At 51.0% G+C, this 22,810-nt stretch overlaps 1 protein-coding gene across 13 annotated transcripts in view; it reads left to right on the top strand.

The window, feature by feature from the left end:
* Window positions 1-22,810, top strand: part of MPRIP (myosin phosphatase Rho interacting protein) — a 151,196-nt gene that overhangs the window by 110,528 nt on the left and 17,858 nt on the right. For 11 of the 13 annotated variants that reach the window (XM_081162355.1, XM_081162351.1, XM_081162346.1 and 8 more), the window contains 7 exons: window positions 3,235-3,799; window positions 5,630-5,746; window positions 8,374-12,240; window positions 15,699-15,846; window positions 19,885-20,002; window positions 21,280-21,439; window positions 22,448-22,567. In XM_081162355.1, the coding sequence (XP_081018481.1) occupies window positions 3,235-3,799; window positions 5,630-5,746; window positions 8,374-12,240; window positions 15,699-15,846; window positions 19,885-20,002; window positions 21,280-21,439; window positions 22,448-22,567 (5,095 nt within the window). The remainder of the gene's footprint in view (window positions 1-3,234; window positions 3,800-5,629; window positions 5,747-8,373; window positions 12,241-15,698; window positions 15,847-19,884; window positions 20,003-21,279; window positions 21,440-22,447; window positions 22,568-22,810) is intronic. The other 2 variants (XM_081162348.1, XM_081162347.1) reach the window with 1 other exon arrangement.

Here is a 22,810-nt window from a genome sequence, read left to right as displayed (position 1 = left end):
GGCCTTCTTCCTGCCTCCTTTGTCCTACCGCTGGCTGGCCCCGCTCGTTCTCTTTTCAGCATCCTGGTTTTCTGTCAGGTGACCTTTTCCTCCTCTAACCCTGGTTGGTAAGCCACACAAGTAGCATTTGTGCCACTGTCAGAACTGAACTTCGTGGGCTAAGCTCCCGCTGGTGTCGGGGAGGGCACTGGGCTTCACTGTGGCTGTGCTCCAGGTGGGTGAGGGCAGCCTGGGAGGCTGCATTCATAGGCCACCACAGCGTTTCTTTCTTTCTTCCCCCCGCTTTTTTTTCTACATCTGTTGGATTTCTGTGCAACCAGGAAAAGTTCTCATAAATTCTCGGTGCTGGAGCCTAAGTTGGAAAACCATTCTCCCCCATAAGACTCTCTGGTTCATATATCTCCTGATTCACTGCCTTCCTCCTCCAACCCTGATGTTAGAAACTTGCTGGTTTCCACTTGAAAAGAAAAAGGACCTGGCTCCACTGTGTGGACCTGGCTCTGTGGTACCCCAAGCGCTACTGCCCTGGCCTCAGGCCTTCAGCCTCGCCTGCTCTGAAACTTGTCATCGACATTTTTCAGGCTGTAGTTTGAGTGACTTCTCGAGTGTATTTCTTGCATTGTAGGCCGGGCTGTGGTTGACCCTGGTGCCTGCCATGTGCCCCCTGGTAGCCTGGGGCAGCTGTGGCCATGCCAGATCTTTTAAAGTCCCTTTCTTCCTAGTGACACTGCATCTCTTTGAACAAGAAGAGAGGAAAGGAACCCAAAATAACTCTTCTCTTTTGTTTTTTCCCATATTTATTAACATTGTTAGTTTGTTTATTAAACAAACAGAATAGTTGGTGGTTCCTGAGTTGGTAAGGCCAGGAAGTGGTGACCGGACACGCTTTTCAGTGTCCTGTTAGTGGAGCACATCCTGTGTGCAGAGATGCAAGAGGCACTTTGCCCTCATGGGGCTGCGTCCCATGGCAGCCTCAGCAGCTGCCCCTCTGCTCTCTCCCATTCAGGAGCAGAGGCCAAAGCCTAACAAGCCCCACACTCTTTCTGAGCACTTGGGGATGCCCCAGAGCAAAGCAAAAGAGGCATCTCAAGCTTCTCTGCCAAGGCTGTTGTGTTCCTTACAAGAGGCAGGGTGGTTCGGGCAGTGGACACACAAGGGCCAGGTGGCCTCAGGTCAGGGCCTCTCCTAGCCACTGGCACTTACCTGCTCACCCTGTCCCAGCCAGCCCTGGCTGCTCAACTAGGGCCTGGGCCTGTGCATCAGAGAGAGGATCTGGCTGGGGGATATTAGCTTGGGATCTGTTAGGGCAGGCATGTGTGGCTTTGCCCTCAGAACAATATAAAGGACACACTCGAGCACACTTGTGTGCACGTGGCTTAAAAATGGCACCTCCCAGCCCTGGCCCAGTGGCTCAGTCAATTGGAGCATCCTCCTGTACACCAAAAGGTTACAGGTTCAATTCCCAGTCAGGGCACATACCCAGGTTGCTGATTCAGTCCCCAGTCAGGGTGTGTACAGGAGGCAACCATTTGATGTTTCTCTCTCACATCAATGTTTCTCTCGCTCTCTCCCTCTCGCTCTTACTCCTCTCTCTCTAAACAATCAATAAAAACATATCCTCAAGTGAGGATTTTAAAAAAGAGTGCATGTCTGAGGCTGGCATGCATGTTTCTCTTCCACGCTGGGGCACCGGCTTCATGTGGGGACTATGGGTACACAGGGACTGGCATTTTGTTTCTGTAGGAAGGTTGACATGATTGTCTTTCTGACTGGGATTTACTTCAGAATTAGTGGATACTTTGTTTCCCCGAGTAAGCTTTGTGCTTGTTCGATGAGGGCTTTTCTGGTATGAAGAAAATAAGGATTTTTTAGTGCTACCAGGCTAAGCCCCAAGAACATATTAGAAATAGATATAAACATCAGAGGCGCTGGGTGAACCTGGGTGCTGTAGGCCCCTGTATCTGGTGGGGAGTTGTAGGGGCTTCCTGCCTGGGGGCTCCAGGGGTCCCAGGAGGGGCTTCCTCTGTTGGAGAGACTGGTGGGTCTTGACATGGCTGCTGCTTCCAATTTTCCACGTCATCCTCAGCCTGCTCCAGTTCTCAGTTCAGGGGCATCAGAAGGTCTGTTCTGGAGAATTTTTATTCAGATGCATGTGTGGTCTTAAATTAGAAACGTACACCATTCTGAAGCACTTTGTTTTTTACTAGTTAGCTGCTGGGACAGGTGGCCCCAGCTGGTGCTAGTGACTCCATTCTCTTTTCCTGGGGTGCCTCTTTCCCTGGCTTCTTTCTCTTTGGCCCCCATTTAAACACTGGTGCTCCCTGGAGCCCTCTGCTGGCCCTCTCAGCCCCAGGTGGCATCCTATTCTGCTTTTTGCCCCCTGGCCCCCTGTTCAGGGTACGGGGTCTTAGGCTTATCCAAAGAGCCTGGAGATCTGTGCCTCAAATCACCATGACTGATGCCTCTGCCCTGCCTCTGCCCAGGTTTGTTCCTCCTCAAGAATCTTTGCTTTGGGGCAAGTTGAGAAAAGGCATGGACTTGCTGCTGGGCAGGCAGAAGTGCCATTGAGAACCTGTTCTCCAACTGTCAAGTGGGCCAGTGCGTGGGTCGGGCTAGTTGGTGACAACTGGGACATATGTCTCATTTGTCCACAGGCCATCTCGGGCCTGTCCATCTGACTCAAATATCATACCAGCCACCAGGGTGGTTTTCCTAAGACACAGACCTGACCATGTTACTTTACTTCTCTGCTTATTAAAAACTTGATCCCTTCAAGGGACATGGCCAGTCTCACCCACTCTGTCACCACTGCCCAGTACGTGCACGTCACAGGGTCTGTCTGCCTCACGAAGGGTTTAGACAGCGGCTGTGCCTGGTGCAGCCTGACGGGGCTGACCTTGGCTCTAAGTGGGAGGGTGTGTGCTCCCTGTGCTTCATCATCCTAGCAGTGGCAGGGCCATTGTGATGCTCCCCTACAACATCTCCTCAGTTGGGGACCCTCGTAGTACCCTCTGCTGGAAGCCCCCAGGCTGACTGTGGTTCTTTTTGCATCCCCACTCAGAAGTCACTTTGAGTTCCCCCCAAGGAAATGATGACAGTGTCCTTTCTCCCCCTGCTTCAAGGGATCTGCAGCAGAGGTAGAAAAAGAATGTGGGGAAAGCAGTGGAGCTGCGGCCCTCTGCTGGGGTGAGCACCAGGAGCTACACCTGATAGGCTGTTTGCCCCCTACCCCAGCTCATTGCCGGAAGAGAAAAACCGAAACAGCTCCTCCTTGGAGACCTGCTCAAGGCCAAGTGAGAAGCAAGAGGCGGGGCCCAGGGAGCCAGACCCTGAGCAGAAGAGGAGCCGTGCTCGGGAGCGGAGACGGGAGGGGCGCTCCAAGACCTTCGACTGGGCTGAGTTCCGACCCCTGCAGCAGGCCCTGGCTCAGGAGAGGGCCAGTGTCACAGGGCCACCCAACACCCTCCCTGAGGCAGAGCCAGGAGAGCTGGAGCGGGAGCGTGCGCGGAGGCGGGAAGAGCGCCGCAAGCGCTTTGGGATGCTTGACACTGTGGACGGGCCAGCCGCTGATGACGCGGCGTTGCGGATGGAAGTTGATAGGAGCCCGGGGCTGCCTGTGACTCCCGACCTCAAGACACAGAACGTCCATGTAGAGATCGAGCAGCGGTGGCATCAGGTGGAGACCACCCCTCTCCGGGAAGAAAAGCAGGTGCCCATTGCTCCTCTACACCTGTCCTCTTCTGAGGACAGAAGTGACCGGCTCTCCACTAATGAGCTGACCTCTCTGCTGGAGAAGGAGGTAATGACCAGGGGCGGCCATAGGTGGACAGGTGGGTGGGTTCCATGCAGCAGCCTTTCCTGAGTGCCCCACTGTGCCTGCAGCAGCCTGAGCAGTTCAGCTACATAACACTGAGGGAGATGTGGTCTCTCCCCTCAGGGGCTTGCAGCCCATTCAGGAAGACAGACACATGGATGGGCAGGTTCTTAGAGAACAGTGTAGTCGCTGAGAGGTACAGGGAGGGTCAGCTGATGCCGGGTGGCAGGGAGGGGGCACCAGGCCTTTCTAGGACAGAGTAGTTTGCCATGTGGCAGGGGCACTGCCATTAGAGTTAGGTGGCCAGAGAAGAGGTTAGTAGGGTTTCAGGGCCTAGGTGGGGGCCTTGTTTACCCTGTTTCCAGCATGAACTAGAAATTTTAGGTGGGAGAGGAATGTAAGCAGAGTTAGATTTTGATCTGTCCTAGGCAGCTCTGGGTCAAGCAGGCCAAAGCTGGAGGCAGCACCCTGGTGACTGTTGAGACCTGAGGAGGTGCAGGGCACCAGCAGCAGGCAGGTGGATTCTAGATGTTTGAGATAAAAAACAGAAGCCTTGGTTGGTGAGCCCTAGAACTCATTTGGCGGGGGCCACACTGTGGAGACTTTTTGCAGAGCAGGCCCCTCTGGGCACCTGGATACAGAGATGAATAAATCAGCCCCTGCATTTGTAGCATAATATGTTTCTTCATGACAGTGTACCCAGAAATCAGATCTGGGGAACTGCAACGGTGGATTTTTATATCTGAACAGGGAGTTCCTGGCCAAGGAGGCAAAGTGTTAGGGTTTCATGTTTCAAATGTATTCTTTCACATAAGTAGCTAATTAAGGTTAAAGATTTGTCTCTTTGGTCTCCTTCACTTCTCTTCTTTTTCCTAATTTATTAAATTCACAAGGCTGACGTTTATCACTAGCATGAACACTTTGATTTTATTTCCATTTTCTATGCCTAGTGACGAGATAATAAAGGCGAGATGCACTAAATAACAGTTCAAACTCATATTGCTCTAAGCTGCCAAAATAGGCCTACTGGCCAGCAAGCCACACACTGACCCATAAATTTGTTTTAAACAGCAATGTCTGAAAGTCAAGGGTCTCCATACCTCTCACAGCACATCCTGGCAGTGCCCTGCCTATCTGCTGTGCTCCATCTCCCGGCTTACCATAGCCTCGGGACAGGGCAGGCAGAGTGGCCTACATAGCCCAGCAACGTTAGGCTCCTAGGGAATATTTGGGGAAGAAGTGAGTGAATGAATGACTGAATTCAAAGCATTGAAAGCAAAGAGTGTAAAGTAGCTTGCTTGCTTTCCATGTCTTGTGGAACTCTTCAGGAACCCTCTTTGCAAACAGAATTTTATGTGGAATCCATTGTATAAAAGTGGAATTGTTGCAGTGGAAGCCAAGGCAGCAGAGGGAGTGAGGTTTGCCCAGGGCAGCCCTGGGCTGTTTTACCGTGCTGAGGAAACTGAAAGGACACAGTGGGATGATCTTCCCTCTGATGCAGGCACAAAGCCTCATTTCCTGGTGGGGTCTGCATATCGGAACCTTAAGCAGGTGTGGAAATTATGTGGGCTTTCAGGGTAACTGGTCTGCCGTGTTATATGTATATTTACAGCTTGAGCTGGAGCCTTTAGTTCCAGACACTGCAGTGAAGGGCAGATCAGCTTATCCCTGACCTGTGGGTGCGTGGATGGCCAGGGAGGAGTCTCTGTGCTCAGCCCAGATAGTGTCAGAAATGCCACTGTGGGCCTCTACTGTGCTGCTGATTCTGTTCGTTACCATCATTTTGCTTAAAAATGTGTGTCTTTTTGTCAACAGTTGGAGCAGAGCCAGAAGGAGGCCTCGGACCTTTTGGAGCAGAACCGGCTCCTACAGGACCAGCTGAGGGTGGCTCTGGGCCGGGAGCAGAGTGCCCGGGAGGGCTATGTGCTGCAGGTAGGGCTGAGGGGGTGCCACAACGCTCGAGATGCACTCAGGGACCTCCATGTGAAGGGCCCTGGCAGGCTAGGAATGTGCAAAACCTGCCTGAGCAGGGCCGCCTCTCCCAAGTGCCACCCTGTGGGCTCCTCTGTCGCAGGGTCACAGCTCTAGTGCAGTGGCCCATGTGTATTTTCCTTATAGTATTACATTTTGGGGAATCTGCCTGAAATTTATGTGTCTAAGGTTTTTTTCTTTGTTTTATAATAAAATAATTTTGGTGTTTTTTCCTTTTGACTCTCAGAGTAATTCAATATATATTTATTGCAAATGTCATGTATTTGCATGTCATTTCTAATAGTTTTTACAAAAGCAGTATTTGGCCTGTTTTACAGATCAAGGAAATTGAGTAGCATAGCCAGTCACGTGCCTCCTAAAGACCAAGTTAGTGGCAGAGCTAGCACTGGATCACCTGCCCCTGTCCGTGTCTGTGCATACCTGTAGGGCAGGCCTGGGCTGTTACTACTAGCCAGTGACCCCACTTCTTTCTTTCTACTTAGATTGAAGTTTGAGGGGGAAAACATGGCCACCCAGCCCTGAGCTAGCCCACACAGCCAGCCTAGAAGGGGAGATGAGAAGGGCCACAGCCTGGGTCCTAAGCCAAGAGCCCAAACCAGTATCCATTGCCAGAGATCTCTGTGGTCAGCAAGCAGATTCACAGAGAGCAGTGCGTACTGCTGAGGGTGCCTCGCCAGGCATTAGATCAGCTGGACAAATGGGCCAGGGTGGGCTGTCTGTCCTCAGCATTCTAGGCCCTGTTCTGGTTCTGGAGTAAAAACAACACTCCCTGCCCCATGGAGTGACATGCTGGTAGGGAGAGACGACTAACAGATGAGTACTGGGGAAAAGCAAAATGGGGTGATGGAACCGGGCTCTCTGCCAAGGCTGAGGACCTGGCCTCAAGTGCAGGCCCTGACACCAGCAGAAGGTAGTGTCCCCTCCCCCACAGCATAACCTCTCCTTGCCTGTGTAGACTTAGACCTTGTCCCTGAGGAGCCTTCCAGCTCTCAGTGACCCAAGTCTCTATGAATAGTTGCTGTGTCAACATTTCCAGATCACCATGCCCTGGCTGCCTCAGGCCCAGCCGTCCAGGGCAGCATGTGTACCTTCTGGGCCGAGTCTGCCTTCCTGCCTCTGTCCATGCCGTTGTTGCATGTTCCCTCTGCCTTCTCTTTCTTTCATTTCTTTTCCCCCCAGCTTTAACCCTGTGTGCCCTGCACCCTCCTCCCCAGCCCTTTCAGCTATAGTTATTGCTGTAGTTAGTGCCCAGTTCATACTCTCGAACTGGCAACGGTGGACACTCCTCTTTTGTATACAGCTCACTCTGGGCTTTCTGGTCATTTGTGCAGAACCTCCAGATTTGGAGAGCATCCTTTTAAGCCTTGGTTCGGCCCCCATCCTACACAAATTTACCTCACATCAGATGGTAAAGATACTAGCAGCAGATTTTGCACATTGCTAACCTAAGAACTTTCCTCTGTGTCTAATCTGGATGATTGCATGAGCCTGCACCCCAAGCCTGTCAGTCGGTACTGGTCAGAGCTGGCTTCTGAACACCTTCCCGCCAGGTCTAATAGCAGGTTGCTTTTAACCCCCCTTTGTGTTTTGGGAATGAACAAGGACCTTGGAGACTGAGGGTCAGAAGGAGTCTGCCTGGGATGGGCGCTGCGCTAACTGTGCTGGGAGGAGGAGCGTGCATGGTTTGGACTTGCTGTGGAGTATAACTTAATAACGTAACTGAGTGTCACATCTGTGGCTTCCCCAGCAGACTGAGAGGGGCCACAGGCAGGCCAAATTCTTAGACTGGCTGTTCTCACTTTTGTTCCTGTTCTTGTTTTTTTCCTACATTATTCTGTCTATTCTGCATGCCTTTCCGTCTGGGGAGTTTTGTTTCATTTGTGTTTTGTTTGTTTTTTGCATGTTTCACTTCCTTACTTTGAATTCCACGAAGGCTTGTTTTGTTGATGATCATATTTTATTCCATGGTTTTTGTTTTCCCTTCGTTTGTCTTCTTACAGGTAGAGATTAGTTCCTCCTGTTACTGCGGAGGGCGAACTTCACTTCCAAAAGGAAAATGTTCGGATGTCACCTCCTGACATTCCGGAGCAGTTGCCTCCCTCCCTTCTCTCCTTGTCCTAGAAGGAAGTGACATCATCACCTGCACCCTCGTCCTGTGCTTTTTTAGGATTTATTGTCTAGAGCTGTGTACCTTTTGTCTTGCAAAACAAACAGATGCCCATCTCTGCTCCACTCCTCCCTGCCCCTCTCGTCTCCCAGTCTTTGTTTTGCTTACCCATGTGTTCCATTATCCAGTTTTGTTTGGTTTACTTCTCCTAGAAGCTTTTCAATTAGAGTTGTTTTGATGTTGTTATCCATGTTTTCTAATTACCTGGAAGCAGCACTTATCAAAATAATTAAGATGATTTGTTGGACCTTTTTTTTTTAATGAAAAAAAAAAATTTGTGCAAAGGATAAAAGGCAAACCCACCAAGGAGCTTTTCTGTGATTGACCCTGGCCAGAGGTGTGACACTCAGAACTGGGAAGCCCGAGTGTTACTAACCAGTGTTTAATCGGTTTTTTTAAGACTGAAGTGGCCACCTCCCCATCTGGTGCCTGGCAGAGGCTCCACAGAGTCAATCAAGATCTGCAAAGGGAGCTGGAGGTCCAGTGCCGGCGCCAGGGGCTGACCACGCAGCAGACCCAGGCCCTGAAGCGCAGCTACGGGGAGGCCAAGGATGCAGTCCGGCACCACGAAGCCGAGATCCACAGCCTCCAGGCAAGGCTCAGCAATGCTGCTGCTGAGCTCACCATCAAGGAACAGGCACTGGCCAAGCTCAAGGGTGAACTGAAACTGGAGAAGGACAAGGTCCGTGAGCATTTGGAGGAATGGCAGCACAGCAGGGCTGCCCTCAGTGGTCAGCTCCAGGCCAGTGAGCAGAAGCTCAAGAGCGCGGAGGCCCTGTTGCTGGAGAAGACACAGGAGCTGCGGGACCTGGAGACGCAGCAGGCGCTGCAGAGGGACCGGCAGAAGGAGGTGCAAAGGCTCCAGGAGCGCATCGCTGACCTCAGCCAGCAGCTCAGTGCGAGTGAGCAGGCCCAGAGGCTGATGGAGGAGAAGCTGCAGAGAAACTACGAACTGCTACTAGAGAGCTGTGAGAAGGAAAAGCAGGTGCTACTGCAGAACCTGAAGGAGGTAGAGGACAAGGCCAGCGCCTATGAGGACCAGCTCCAGGACCACGAGCAGCAGATGGAGGTCCTCCAGAAGGAGAAGCTGAGTGCCAAGTTTGAGGGCAGCAAGGTAGTGCACCAGCTGGAGGAGCAGCTGGAGATGAAGGAGGCCAGCATTCAGAAGCTGGCCGAGCATGTCCAAAGCCTCAGAGATGAGCGGGATCTGATCAAGCAGCGGTTCCAGGAGCTGATGGAGCGCATCACCCTGTCTGATGGGGATGTTGCTGAGCTTCAGGAAAAGCTAAGGGGAAGAGAGGCAGACTACCAGAGCCTGGAGCACTCCTATAGGAGAGTGGCCCACCAGCTCCAGGGCATGCACACACTGCTGAGAGAAAAGGAGGAAGAGCTGAAGCACATCAAGGAAGTACATGAGAGAGCTCTGGGGAAGAAAGATCAGGACCTCAGTGAGGCTTTGGTTAAAATGGTTGCCTTGGGGAGCAGCTTAGAGGAAACAGAAATGAAGCTCCAGACAAAGGAAGAGATTTTAAGGAAATTGACAAAGGCGTCCCCAGAGGAAACGGAGGAGCCGCTGAGCTCCCCAGAAGCAACAGAGGGTGGCCTTGCACTTCCAGGCCCACAACTCCAAGCCTCAGGCACATCTCCAGGCTTCCCACAACCAAGGCCCGAGGAAGAAGACCCAGGGGCTGCCCTTAGGGATAAGCATGGGCACAGCAGCCCTAGGAGAGAAGCACACATCATGCCCCTAAAGTCAGAAGTGCCTGACAAGGAGGGGTTTTCGAAGAACACAGCAAAATTTGAGCAGGGGGTACCCAGCGTTAAAAGGCAAAGAATCCGGTTCTCCACGATCCAGTGTCAGAAATACGCCCACCCTGATGGGTCCGAGAAGAACTGGACCAGTAGCACATCTTCCGATACCAGTCAGGACCGGTCACCCTCGGAGGAAAGCATGTCATCGGAGGCGACCCTCAGCTCACTCCCTGCAACCAGTGACTCTGACACCTACCTCTCCATAATACACTCCCTGGAGACCAAGCTCTACATTACAGAAGAGAAGCTCAAAGATGTGACAGTGAAACTGGAGAGCCAGCAGGGCCAGAGCCAGGAGGCCCTGCTCACGCTGCACCATCAGTGGGCTGGCACCGAGGCACAGCTCCGCGAGCAGCTCCGTGCCAGCCTGCTCCAGGTTGGCGTGCTAGCCTCCCAGCTGGAGCAGGAAAAGCAGGCCAGGGTGAAGATAGTTGAAAATCACGTAGGGGAGCTTGGCAATTTCCAGGAAAAAAACACTCAGGCCCTGGCTTGCTTAGAAAATTGCCGAGAACAGCTACGATCTCTGCCAGGGTCTGGCCAGGAGGAAGCACAGGAGGCAGGTGCAGGCCCCCTGGCCAGCGTGGAGAGCGTGCTAGTAAGTGCCATCCAGGCCCTGCGTCACTGGCCAGCCCCTGCAGACAGCGGGGTCCAAGCTCAGCTAGAGGAAGGGAGCTTCTTAGAGAAAGGAAAAGAGACTTTGCAGCAGCCACCTCACCTGCCTGAGGTGACGGAGCAGGAGCAGCTGAAGCTCCTTTCTGATCAAATAGCTCTGGAGGCCTCACTGATCAACCAAATAGCAGACTCTTTAAAAAACACGACGTTGGATATCTCGCACATTCTCCATGAGATTTCTCAGTCAGGAAAGTTGCCCCTGGAGTCTGGTAGTGCTGCAGTCTGTCTTGGAGCCCCAGCAGACACCTGGGCTAAGAAGGTGCTGGTGGATGGTGAATTCTGGAGCCAGGTTGAGTCGCTGAGTAAGCACCTGGGGACGGTGGGGGAAGAGGCGGCCGGTGCATCAGGAGGTGGGCAGCAGAGCATCCCACAGGCCCTGGTCCCCGCCCTGGCAGATGCGACGTGGGTTAGGGCAGAGCTCAGCTTTGCTGTGCAGTCAGTGAGGGAGTCATTCCACCGTAGGTTGCAGAACATCCAGAAGACTCTCTGGGGGACCCAGGCAGCCCTACAGCAGCATAAGCATGTGCTGGGGGAAATCCTGGGAGCCTACCAAACCCCTGACTTTGAAAGAGTGATGCAGCAGGTCGCAGAGGCCCTCAAGCTTCCAGCAGGCATTGCAGATGGTGTACAGGCGTCCTGGGACTTGAGCCCAGTAGGAGAAGAACTGAGTTATCAAGACACAGCCAGCTTCCAGGAGAACTTCCCTGTGTCCGACCCCGACCAGAGCTCCAGGGCCCTTGTTGCTATTCAGGAAGAACTTGCCTTACAGCTTAAAGATAAGGCCAGCCTATTAGGAGAGATATCTGCCTCTTTAACTTCTCTCCCCCCTGTGGAATCAGTAAGAGATTGTCAGAAGCTTCTTCAGGTGTCCCGGAGTCTCTCCTATCACACTTACTTGGGAGGCCTTGGTCAGTATTCTTCATTATTAGTTAAAGATGCAATTATTCAGGCTCAGGTGTGTTATGCAGCCTGCAAAATCCGGCTGGAGTATGAAAAGGAGCTTCAGTGCTACAAGGAGTCCTGGCAGAGTAGGGGGCCCTCCTGCCAGGAGCACGAGCAGGCAGTTGGAGCCCTGAGGGAGGAGTATAAGGAGCTTCTCCGGAAGCAGAAGCGCGAGTACCTGGAGGTGATTGCCGTCATTCAAAGGGAGAACGCAGCGCTCAAGGCCCAGGTCACCCGGCTGGACCAGCAGCAGAGGTACCTGGAGGAAGTGGAAAGCAAGCACAGCGAGAGCATGTGTGCCCTGCGGGGTCAGTACGAGGCAGAGATCAGGGGTGTGGTGGAACAGCTGAGCAGAGCAGAGGACACGCTGCAGGCTGAGCACAGCCGCGTTCTGAGCCAGCTGGGTGCCTCAGTCAGGGACAGGCAGGACTTGGAGAGGCACCATGTGGAGCAGATGCAGACCCTAGAGGACAAGTTCCAGCTCAAGGTCAAAGAGCTACAGACCATCCATGAGGAAGAGCTGAGGACCTTGCAGGAGCACTACTCCCAGAGCTTACAATGCCTGCAGGAGACCCTCTGCCACTACCAGGGGCAGCCCCCGGAAGCCCTTCTGACCAACAGCCCCCACCAGCCCCCTTCCTCCATCTGGCCGGCTGACCAGCCCAAGGATGCTCTGCAGATGGCCACTGGGGAGGCCGACTCCATGACAGGGTTGAGAGAGCGCATCCAGGAGCTGGAGGCTCAGATGGACATCATGCGGGAGGAGCTGGAGCACAAAGACCTGGAGGGCAACACAGCCACGCTGAGAGAGAAGTACCAGAAAGACTTTGAGAACCTTAAGGTTTTGAAGCATCATTTAATTTGCAAAGCAGTCGAGGGGCAGGCTTTTCCTGCTTGTTGGGAGGCTGGGAGGTGGTGTCTGGTGCATTGGACTCTGGGGTGGAGCTGGGAGACAGTTCTTGGCCCTGAGTTACTGTATAAGCAGAATCTGTTCAACGGTTTGATCCTTCCTTGACTTCTTGCTCACGATGGCGTGTCTTCAGAGCAGGGCCTGGGCTAGGGTCCAGCATCCTACCAGCATCCCCCACCAGGAAAGAGGACCAGCAGAGCAGGATCACTGATGAGAGAGGGAGTGTAGTCTCCCCATTATCTTTCCACCTGCTTCTGGAAGCCTCTCTGCATCCCCCCAGCAAGGGAAGTCCCTGCTCTCCCTGTCAACGGCCCACCCTCTTTTCTACCCCAGCAGAGCCTATTCTCCAAGCTGGTGCAGTCCCACACTGAAGAAGAGCCTGGATAGTAGGGGCAGAGTTACCCTTGGAGGGCTGCCTCTTAACTGTTGTAGAAGAGCAAAGTTTGGGGTTCCCAAAAGATAGGAATATTTACAAAACAGCGTTGAGAGTCACTCTCCCATCCTAACTGTCTGGGGAGCTGGCATTTGATGGGCATTCTAGGTAGGGACTCTAAGAGCAAAACTTTGAGCTGCTTGTACTCCTCCTCAGGAGCTTTGAGAAATGACCTTTTCTTGTCACTGTCCCCCACATCCCTAACCTGTTTCACATTCTGCCTCATTAGGCAGAATACCCAGACTCTGGCACTCAAAGGTGACAATTCTTGGCCCATGGGCGTGTGAAGTAGTCCAGTTTCTCTCCCACCCCCTTCATAACCAGAGACGCCTGTGTGCATGCATGTGGCTGCCCAGTACGCCCCCTAAGCTTCTCAGTGTTATCCACTTGAGCTGTTTGCCATCCCTTGGAGCTACACCCAGTAAATGCCCAGGTCCCTTAGTCCCCAGTCAAGCCTGGGATGCGGTGACGCCCCCTCAGTGCAGCACAAAGCTGGCTCCCAGCTACAGGTGGCTGCTTTGCTGCTGATGCCAAATGGTGTGCTAATGCTGCTGTTCAGCTGATGTCCCGACTTTGCTCCCCAGCAGCTCACTGCCCACCACCAAGACAGGCACATGTGGTGGCCAGCAAGCACTCAGGTGGCCAAGAGGCCATCTTCACTGTTCTTGTCCTGTTCAGTCAAAACCTTTTGAAAACTATTATTAATTGTGAGAGAGCCTCAAGGGCTATTTTCCAGAAGTGCTCAGATGATGCCCGAGACAGTGCATGTAAGTGCAGCATTCAGGTGGATCTCTTACAGTCATTTGCATAGACACTGTGTCTTAGTGCCTTCCCTACTCACAGAACCCGCGCAGCTTTTCACAATACCCAGCACATCTGCGTGGGCAGGTGCCTGGGCACAGGCAGGTCTCAAGTTCACAGGGCCCTAGTGCTCCCCCCACACAGTGAACTGCTTCCTGTCTGCTCCACCAGAGCCTCCTGCATGGTGAGGCTGTTTCAGCTCCCACGTCAGTCAGCTGGGCATAGATAAGGATTTGGCCAAAGTGGTGACTTCATACCACCAGTTAGCAAGACATCAGAAAGGAGAAAACTGCCTTGTGTTGACAAACTGGCCATAGATGGTTCTGGGATCCACTGTCCCCCAGCAGTGACATAGGTCCACGGTGTTCCCAGACACCCTTGAGACACAGAAATTACAACCAAACAGCACTCTCCAGGGGGCCTGGCTAATGCTGTTACTTTGTGCAGATTTTTGCCTGGGTTGGGGAGACTGGGGTCGGGCTTGATGGCCCCTCCACTATAGCCGCAGGCTGATGCCTTCCCTCATGATTGTGCACAGTAGACACTGAGGAACTTTTATTGATCCCAGGGATTATTGGCTTAAAAATTAAAATTTGTTTACAGATTTTTTTTTTTTTTAACTTAGCACCTATACTCTCCAAGGAAGCAGTCGGTCTTTAAAGATACCTCAGAGTTTCTATAGGAAGAATTTTGACCCTCATTTAACTATTCTAAAGCACTCAAAGCAAAGACCTACTAGCTGTGTGTTAACCGAGAAGCCATATGTGAACCAAAGCACATGGGAGGGAAGACAGTGGGTTCCAAGCAGGCGAGGGTCTGAGAACCACAGCATTGGATTCCTCCAGCTGTTCTGTGATGTGAGGGTGGTGAAAGGAGAGGCTTTCAGATGGAGCCTCTGGGAGAAGTAATGCCCAGTTAATGATGAACACAGTTAAGACCATATGCCTGGTGCAGGAAATCCATTGCAGTTAAGTCCAGACTAAGACCATGAGTTTGAAAATACTGAATTGAGGACCTCAGGAAGTCCCTACAATTACTGTGAGGGCTCAGACCCCTGGGCATGGTGATTTGATTTCTTGGTGTATTTTTTCTTGAGTCCTTGTGCAAGAAGATTGATCAAATAGTATAGGGCTGGCGGGGGGGGCCCTCACTAGCATTTGGAATGTAACATGGCCACATTTTTTCAGTTTTAAAAATCACTGAAAGGCCTGATACTTATTCAGAAACAGATTTTTGCAAAGGATTTAGACAGAAAGTGTGACAAAACAGCTGCTCATGCCTCCTTGCATCTGTGTGGTACACTCATCTGCCCTGTTGATAAGAGCAGCTGATAAGCCAGGCCTGGACTTCCCAGTATAGCTGTGTGGGATGCTTTGATCCCTTCTTAGGGCACACCTATGTCCTTCCCCTGCACTCATGTATGTCCATGTAATAAATGAACCCAGGTTGTAACAAGGCATAGACAAGCTTGGAGAGCAGCTTTTCTGTTATGTATCCCAGTATAGTTAGTGGAGTCACTAACTAATTACTGCCCCCTCTGTAGTTCTTCAGAAGACAAAGGAGAAGGAAGACACAGGCTGGAAGGGAAGACTGGAGAGGTTAAACAACCAGGTGAGGGTGGCTAGCTAGTTAGTGGCAAGGCCAGGCCCCTCAGAGCCCTCCAGCTCAGAGAGTCATGACTATGACTTCTTTGTGAAATGCCTGGTTTGTGACTGGCACTGAATGCTACTCAGTGTGTAAACTCACATCAGACACAGCCAGCCCCTGCAAATTCACTCTCTTCTCCCTCCCTCTTGTCAGTCCTACCTGGCAGACATTCAATCAAGTTCCAGGACTGACTGTCTTAGATTCCACTGCAACCTCTTTCCACTCATAATACCAACTTTTCACACAGGACTCAGAACAATCATAGAATTGAGACAATTTATAGATGTAAACACCCTATTCTAAGTGCTCAGATAGCATAAAATGCCCAGTAATGTCAGTGAGAGTCTCCAGACAGCTGTCAGGTGACCCCACTGGCTCAGTGCTCGCCTTGAGTGTGTTTCTCTAGACCAGGGAGCCTGAAAACAGGCAGGGCTGCTGGCTTGTTAAACAGGACACCCAACAGAGAGGTAAAGGAAAAAATTGATCAAGTCCCTTTTGCATCTTGCAGGCTACATGCGAACGAGGATTTGCAGCAATGGAAGAAACTCACCAGAAGAAGATTGAAGATCTCCAGAGGCAGCACCAGCGGGAACTGGAGAAACTGCGAGAGGAAAAAGACCGCCTCCTGGCTGAGGAGACTGCAGCCACCATCTCAGGTGGGAGCTGGTCGTGGTGACTGGGTTAACCCAGGGGGCAGGACAAGTGGAAGACTTTTCCTGAGCTGAATGTACAGCTCACAGTAATGACTGGTCTTTGTGCTGTGTTTTGGTTAACATTTATGCTTCATTATCCAAGGAGATTTTACTTTTCAATCACAGTTTACATTCAATATTAGTTTCAGCTATACAGCATAGTGGTTAGACAGTCATATACTTTACAAAGTGTTGTGTCGTGTGTCCCCCCCGCCCCCCCCCCCAGTATTTCCAGTACCCACCTGGCACTATACATAGTAATTACAATATTATTAACTATATTCCCTATGCTGTAACGTTCATCCCCATGACTGTTTTGTAATTACCAGTTAGAACTTTTCAATCCTATCACCTTTCACCCAGTCCCCCAAGTCTTCTCCCCTCTGGCAACCATCAGTCTGTTCTCTGTGTCTATGAGCCTGTTTTTGTTTTGTGTGTTCATTTATATTGCCCTTTAGATTTCACTTAACATAATACTCTCTAGGTCTACCCATGCTAATGAAATAGTAAGATTTCATTCTTTTTTATGACTAATATCCCATTGTGTAAATGTACCACAGCTTTTTTATCTACTTGTCTATTGATGGGCACTTGGGTTGCTTCTGTATCTTGGCTTTTGTAAATAATGCTGCAACAAATGAGCATAGGGGTGCATATATTCTTTTGAATTAGTGCTTTGGGTTTCTTCGGATATATGCCCAGAAGTAGAATTACTAGGTTATAAGAAAGTTCCATTTTTAATTTTTTGAGGACCCTCCATACTGTTTTTCATAGTAGCTGCACCAGTCTGCATTCCCACCACCAAGACGCAAGGGTTCCCCTTTCTTCACACCCTCGCCAGCACTTGTTGTTTGTTGATTTATTGATGGCAACCATTCTGGCAGATGTGAGGTGATATCTCATTGTGGTTTTAATTTGCGCATCTCTGGTGATTGGTGACGTTGAGCATGTTTTCATGTCTATTGGTCATCTGTATGTCCTCTTTGGAGAAGTGTCTATTTAGGTCCTCTGCCCATTTTGTAATTGGATTGTTTGGTTTTGAGTGTTGAGCTGTCTGTGTTCTTTGTAAAATTTTGGATGTTAACCCCCTATGAGATATGTCATTGGCAAATATCTTCTCCCATTCAGTTCTTTGTTTTTAAATTGCTGATTCAGTTTTCTGCTTTATCTAACCTGTGGTTGATTCTTTCTAGTGTATTCTTCATTTTAGACATTATATTCTCGCCCTGGCCAGTTTGGTTTGGTTCACTGGATAGAGCGTTGGCTACGGACTGAAGGGTCCTGGGTTCGATTCCAGCCAAGGGCACGTACTTCTGGTGCAGGCTCCAGCCCCAGTTGGGGCATGTGCCAGAGGCAACCGATTGATGTGTCTCTCTCAAATCGATGTTTCTTCCCCCGCCCCCCTCTCTGAAAAGCAATGGAAAAAATATCCTTGATGAAGATTTAAAAAAAAAAGATAATTATATTCTTTATTTCTGCCTCGTTCATTTTTATGATTTCTGTTTCTTTTTTTTTATGTTTGCTATCTCTTTAAGTTCTTACTGAGTTCATCTACTCTTCCCCTAGGTTCTTTGAGCATCCTTATAACCATTGTTTTGAACTCTGCATCTGGTTGATTGGTTAGCTCCATTTCATTTTAGTTTTTTTCCCCTGGAGATTTCTCCTGTTATTTTATTGGGTCTTATTTCTTTGTCTCCCTTTTGGCTGGTCTTATTTGTGTCTGTTCAGTAAATCTGCTATGTCTTGCAGTTGGCATGGTGGCCTTACGTAGTAGGTGTCTTGTGGGGCTCACTGGTGCAAGTAGCCCTGGTCACCTGAGCTGGGTGCTCCAGAAATGTCACTTTTATGGGTTATGTGAACCTTTCTCTTGTAGTTGAATCTTGATTGCTGTTTGCTGGTCCATGAGTGGGGTTGACCCTTGGGCTGGCTGACTATGAGGATCAACCCCAACCTTAGTGTGCAAGCTGCTGTGTAGGCGCTGACCCCACAAAGCAGTATTTGCCCCAGCAGAGTTTCTTGTTTTCCAAAATCTCCCCTTGGTTTTGCTGCTTGGTTCCTGCTCTGATGTGGTCTGAATTACGACACTGAATATGTTGGTTCTAGAACCTCTTGGGAGGGAGCGGTGCAATTCGATGTCATGCCCTGCCTGTGACCAGCCTGGGCTGCTCCTTTGGAACTACAAATCGATCCCCTGTTTGTGGTTCTTCTGCTAGGCCTGAGTGTGCGTGGGTGAGGCCAAGCTGATCACCAGCACAGAACCTGGAGGCAAGTCAGCAAAACACCCAAAGCACCCAAGATCTGCCTCTGCCTTCAGCCTACCTATTAGGCTCAGTCACTGAAAAAGCCTCTGATAGTATGCGAGTTGCAAGAGGTGGGTTCTCAGGGAGTCAGCAGGAAGGGTGAGTGGTGTTCACCAGACTGATAGAGATTGAAAATCAGCACCAGTGCTGGGGCCAGCCTATCCAAAAAAGTCTCAGAATACACCAAGGCTAGTCACCACCTGTGGAACTTTTTGGTGCAAGTCATCAGGCCCACACAGATCAAGCTTTGACTGTATGCAGGGTAGACACTGCATGGGGTAGGTAGCACTGGTCAGACACGTGAGGGAAAAATAGCTTTCACCCTTGAGCCACACAATGTAGTCTGTCTCTGAGTCTCTTCAGATCTTCTGGAGAGTCTTCCAAGAGATTCTACACTGAAGGCCCAGGCTGGCCAAGCCAGCTGACTCCTCTGCAGGCATGAGCTCTGTAGGGCAGGGGACAGGGAGTCAGGAGGGTGGGGCTAGTGCATTCCCCCAGGCTGATGCAGTATGGAGGGGAGTGCTCAACACATGAAAGATGGTGTATGTGAGCTGTGTGGGAGAGGGATTCAGTACAGGGACCCTAGCGGTTGTTCCTTTAGCTCCCCTGGAGCCACACAACCCAGTCTGTCCTCGCAGGACTCCAATTCACTCTGATCTGGCCTCCCTCTGCTGGAGCCCAGGGTGAGTGGCCATGAGTGAGATTTTGTGCACTGGCCCTTGAGAGAAACCTTGGGTTTCTAATGGACTGCTTTCCCTGGCAGACAGAATCCCCACTGATTTTCACAGCCAGATTTTATGTAGGCTCCTCTTGCTGGCTCTGGTGCTCTGGACAGGGGAGCCCAGCATGGGGTTGAGACACACTCTTCAAAGGGAACCTTTGCAGCTGAGATATCCCTCCAATTCTCAACAGCTGCACATAGGTGCGGGCTGGCCCTTTTTGCATCTCTGCCCTTCCTGTGAGTCTCAGTGTGGCTTCTGTAAATCCTTGGTTATAAGACTTCTCTTCAGCTAATCTTCAGCCAGTTATTCAGTTTGATTGTTCTATAATTTAATTGTAATACCAGTTTGGACCAGGGAAGATGTGAGAGTATTTTCTTGGATCCCCCAAGAAAATAATTCTCTGCCTAAAAGGCTGGTTTGGGGAGCTCTTTCAGTGCTTGCAAGCCTAGAGTCAGCACTCCAGCTCTCCATGACCAACACACCAGTTACATGTGAGAGGGTGTTCCAGCCTCATCAGTCAGTCCCATTGGCATTTCCCTCTGATAGATACCAGTCAGCATAAGGCCTCTGCCTGGAGTTGCCTGTACTATCAGAGTACAGAGATCCTTAGCTTTTCCCTGGTGAAAAAGCTTTGTCACAGAGCTGATGTGCTTTCTGAGAAAGCACAGTGCCGTGGGTTTTTCGTTGCCCTCCTTTTATGTAATGGTACTTTATGGTGGTTTATTACTCTAGTACCCGGGAAGAAAAAGATACTAACCTGGAAGCTTGCTTGTGTTATAAACTCATCCTTGAACTTAACGTTGATATTTAATCAGTTTGGTGTTCATATAACGTCAGAAGAACAAATGCACCGGCATCCACTCCAGATAATGGGTTTGGGAGAGGCCAGCCTGACTGCCGATGGATTAAGCATTAACTATGGGGAGCCTTCACACCTGTCTGTCTGGCCTCTTGGTGTGATGCTGTGTCCTTGCCCGTAGCTATCGAAGCCATGAAGAATGCCCACCGAGAGGAGATGGAGCGCGAGCTGGAAAAGAGCCAGCGGTCCCAGATCAGTAGCATCAACTCGGACATCGAGGCCCTGCGGCGGCAGTATCTGTAAGTCAGCTTCCTGCCCTTGGGAGGGTCTGGAGCATAGATGGCCCTTCAGGTGGGAAGCGGTGCCTTTCCTGTGTTTCTGTAGGAGCTGCATAGATACTGGTACTGAGGGCGGCATTGGTGGAGGCCCCTGGGCACTAAGGAAAGCTCAGAGCATTGTTTCCAGAGGGGCTGAGTGCCATCGAGGGTCAGCAAGCCACTGGCTCCTTTGGCCCCAGTGGGCTTCCTGTTACTGAGAAAACAAGAGTAGAACCCAACCACTAGGACCTGAAGACCGAAGTGTGGGAGGGGCGTGTTCAGCCAACCGCTGCAGCGACGTCTGCCCTCAGGCCACCCGGGTTGGTTCTCTCCATCAGCTGGTCTGCCTCTGCAGCTTGCGAGGAAGACGTCTGGTCTAGGGCGTGGCTCCTGATGCTTCGTGACTGCAAGGTGGAGGTGGCCACATTCCTGATACTTTAAAAAAGCATGTGTGCCGATTCCCTTTGCATAAGCCCGAGAGAGTAGGGCATATGTCAGCGTAACTACTCAGATTTTTTCCCTCTGTAGAGCTAACACCACTTGGAGCCCTTGAATTGATCACTGCGAGAGCCCTGCTGAGCTCGCCTTTACCAGGGTCTTTGCGATGTGAAAGAATTGGGGCCCCTGCCTCTTTTGGGGCTCCTGTTCAGGGAAGTCAGAGCCAGGGCTGAGTGGATGGAATCCTGTGGACTGCAGTCACAGTCTTCTCAGCTTTAGGGGTGCGGGTCCACAGGGCCTGGACAGCTTGCCCAGAGGCTCCTCGTCCTTGGCGCCACCAGTGGGAGATGGAGCTCTTCTCAAGGAGTCCAGGGGACAGAGAATAATGGTGAAAGGCTTGGATTTTCATGGGCGAATGACCGGCACTGGGTGATCAGGCACGGACTGCCTCAGAAGTTAGTGCTCAAAACATTGCAGACCTGACTTCTCTCGGGAACAGGGCATTTGCTTTGGTACAAGAAATGAATTCTCTCCTACCTTCCCAAGAGAAGCTTTGTCTGTGGGACTGTTAAGCTGTTTGAAAGAGGACCAGAGAAGGACACAGAATAGATTTCTATAAACCTGAAGTACTTTTTAAGTTTTCTCTTACTGAGCTGGGTACAAACTTTTTGAGACGACAAAATGTGTAGTGCCTGCTCTCTGTTGCCAGCAGTGTTTTCTGTTGTCTCATCGCCCCTCAAGCCTCACAGTGGGGACACATAACCTTTTAGAGGCCTGGCCCTGGGTGGAGGGCAGAGGAGTGAGCGGTGCCCTCTCCTCAGGGAGGAGCTGCAGTCAGTGCAGCGGGAACTGGAGGTACTCTCGGAGCAGTACTCACAGAAGTGCCTGGAGAATGCCCACCTGGCCCAGGCGCTGGAGGCCGAACGGCAGGCCCTACGGCAGTGCCAGCGTGAAAACCAGGAGCTCAATGCCCATAATCAGGTGAGCCCACAGCCAGGTGAGTCTCCATGCTCGAGCTGGGAGCCACGCCTCCACTTCAGAGTGGCTCTGCCTCTCTGCAGACACCTCTCTGAGGTCTGACATCTCCCAGTGTGTTGACAGAAACTCACTGCAGATGGTGGAGCTGTGGTCATCCTGCCACATGAACCAGCTGTTTATATTTGGACTCTGAGATGTCTCAGTTTCTCTTCCTGAGTGCCTCTGAATTTCTTCTTTGTCATTGCTGGGCAGGGCCTGGGAGGGTCATTGCACCCTGTCCGGGTCTCCCATCCCCAAGGCTAGGACCATGTTTAAATGTCTTCCAGTCAAGACCATACACTGCTCACATTTTTTTTTTTTTTACAGTATTGTCAAAATTTGCCTGCTTCTCAGAAAATTTGGGTGCATTTAAAATCCTAACTAATGGACAGGGTTAAGGTGGTTTTAGTGTGACAAAAGCTCTGGGAGTACCAAATTGGACCACAGTCCTCATGACGCTCCACTCATCTCCCCAGGCACTGAGCAGACATGTGTTGGCCTGGTTCAGGCTCAAGTCCTGCGCAGGCCCATGGCTGCCCCATTTGGGGGCACTCTGGCAGGACTGGCTCTGCTCAGTCACTTCAATGTCTGTCCTAAGATGACCATTTGTCAGTTGGAAAGAACGTACAGAAGGTGAGCAGGAGGGCCGAATCCTGTAGAAACTCAAGTAAGACAAACCATGAAACAGATCCACACTACTTAGATTGATAAAAAGGTATTAAGGATAATGGGATCCGGCATTCACAGTTCTGCAAGATACTTAGAGCCCACGTTGATGACTTTTACAGGGTGTAAACTGCCGGCTGTTAATACCTCCACATGATAAATCTAAAATGTGGTCAGTCGCGTGCACAAACACTGCTCATGGCTGCCTAATGTCTTGAGAAAACAACCTCTCTTGGTTGTATTGTGTGATTGTAGCCCCCAAGAATCTCTGTTGAGTGTCCCTGTTTTATTGTTGCTGTCCCTCAGGAGCTGAACAACCGCCTGGCTGCGGAGATCACACGGTTACGGACACTGCTGACTGGGGATGCTGGTGGGGAGGCTGCTGGCTCGCCTCTCACGCAGGGCAAGGATGCCTATGAATTAGAGGTACTGCTCAGAGCCATACCCCTCTTTACCCAGCTCTGCACTGCATAAGCCCCAAGTGGGGACGACTAAGGAGTGGCCCATAGCTCATAGAATCATTCCAGGGATGAGACCTGGAGGCAGCAAGAGGGAAAATACATGGAAAAATCCACATCACCCCAGGACAGGAAAAGAAAACAGTTAGCTTTTCAGGTAGCATGGGAACCATGGCAGAAGAGGGGACCCCTCAAAAGACTGTAGGGACCT

This window comes from Miniopterus schreibersii (assembly GCF_964146895.1).
Source record: "Miniopterus schreibersii genome assembly, chromosome: 16".
Taxonomy (NCBI): Eukaryota; Metazoa; Chordata; class Mammalia; order Chiroptera; family Miniopteridae; genus Miniopterus; species Miniopterus schreibersii.
The sequence above is the reverse complement of the archived record's forward strand: the minus strand, read 5'-3'. Positions and strand labels throughout refer to the sequence as shown.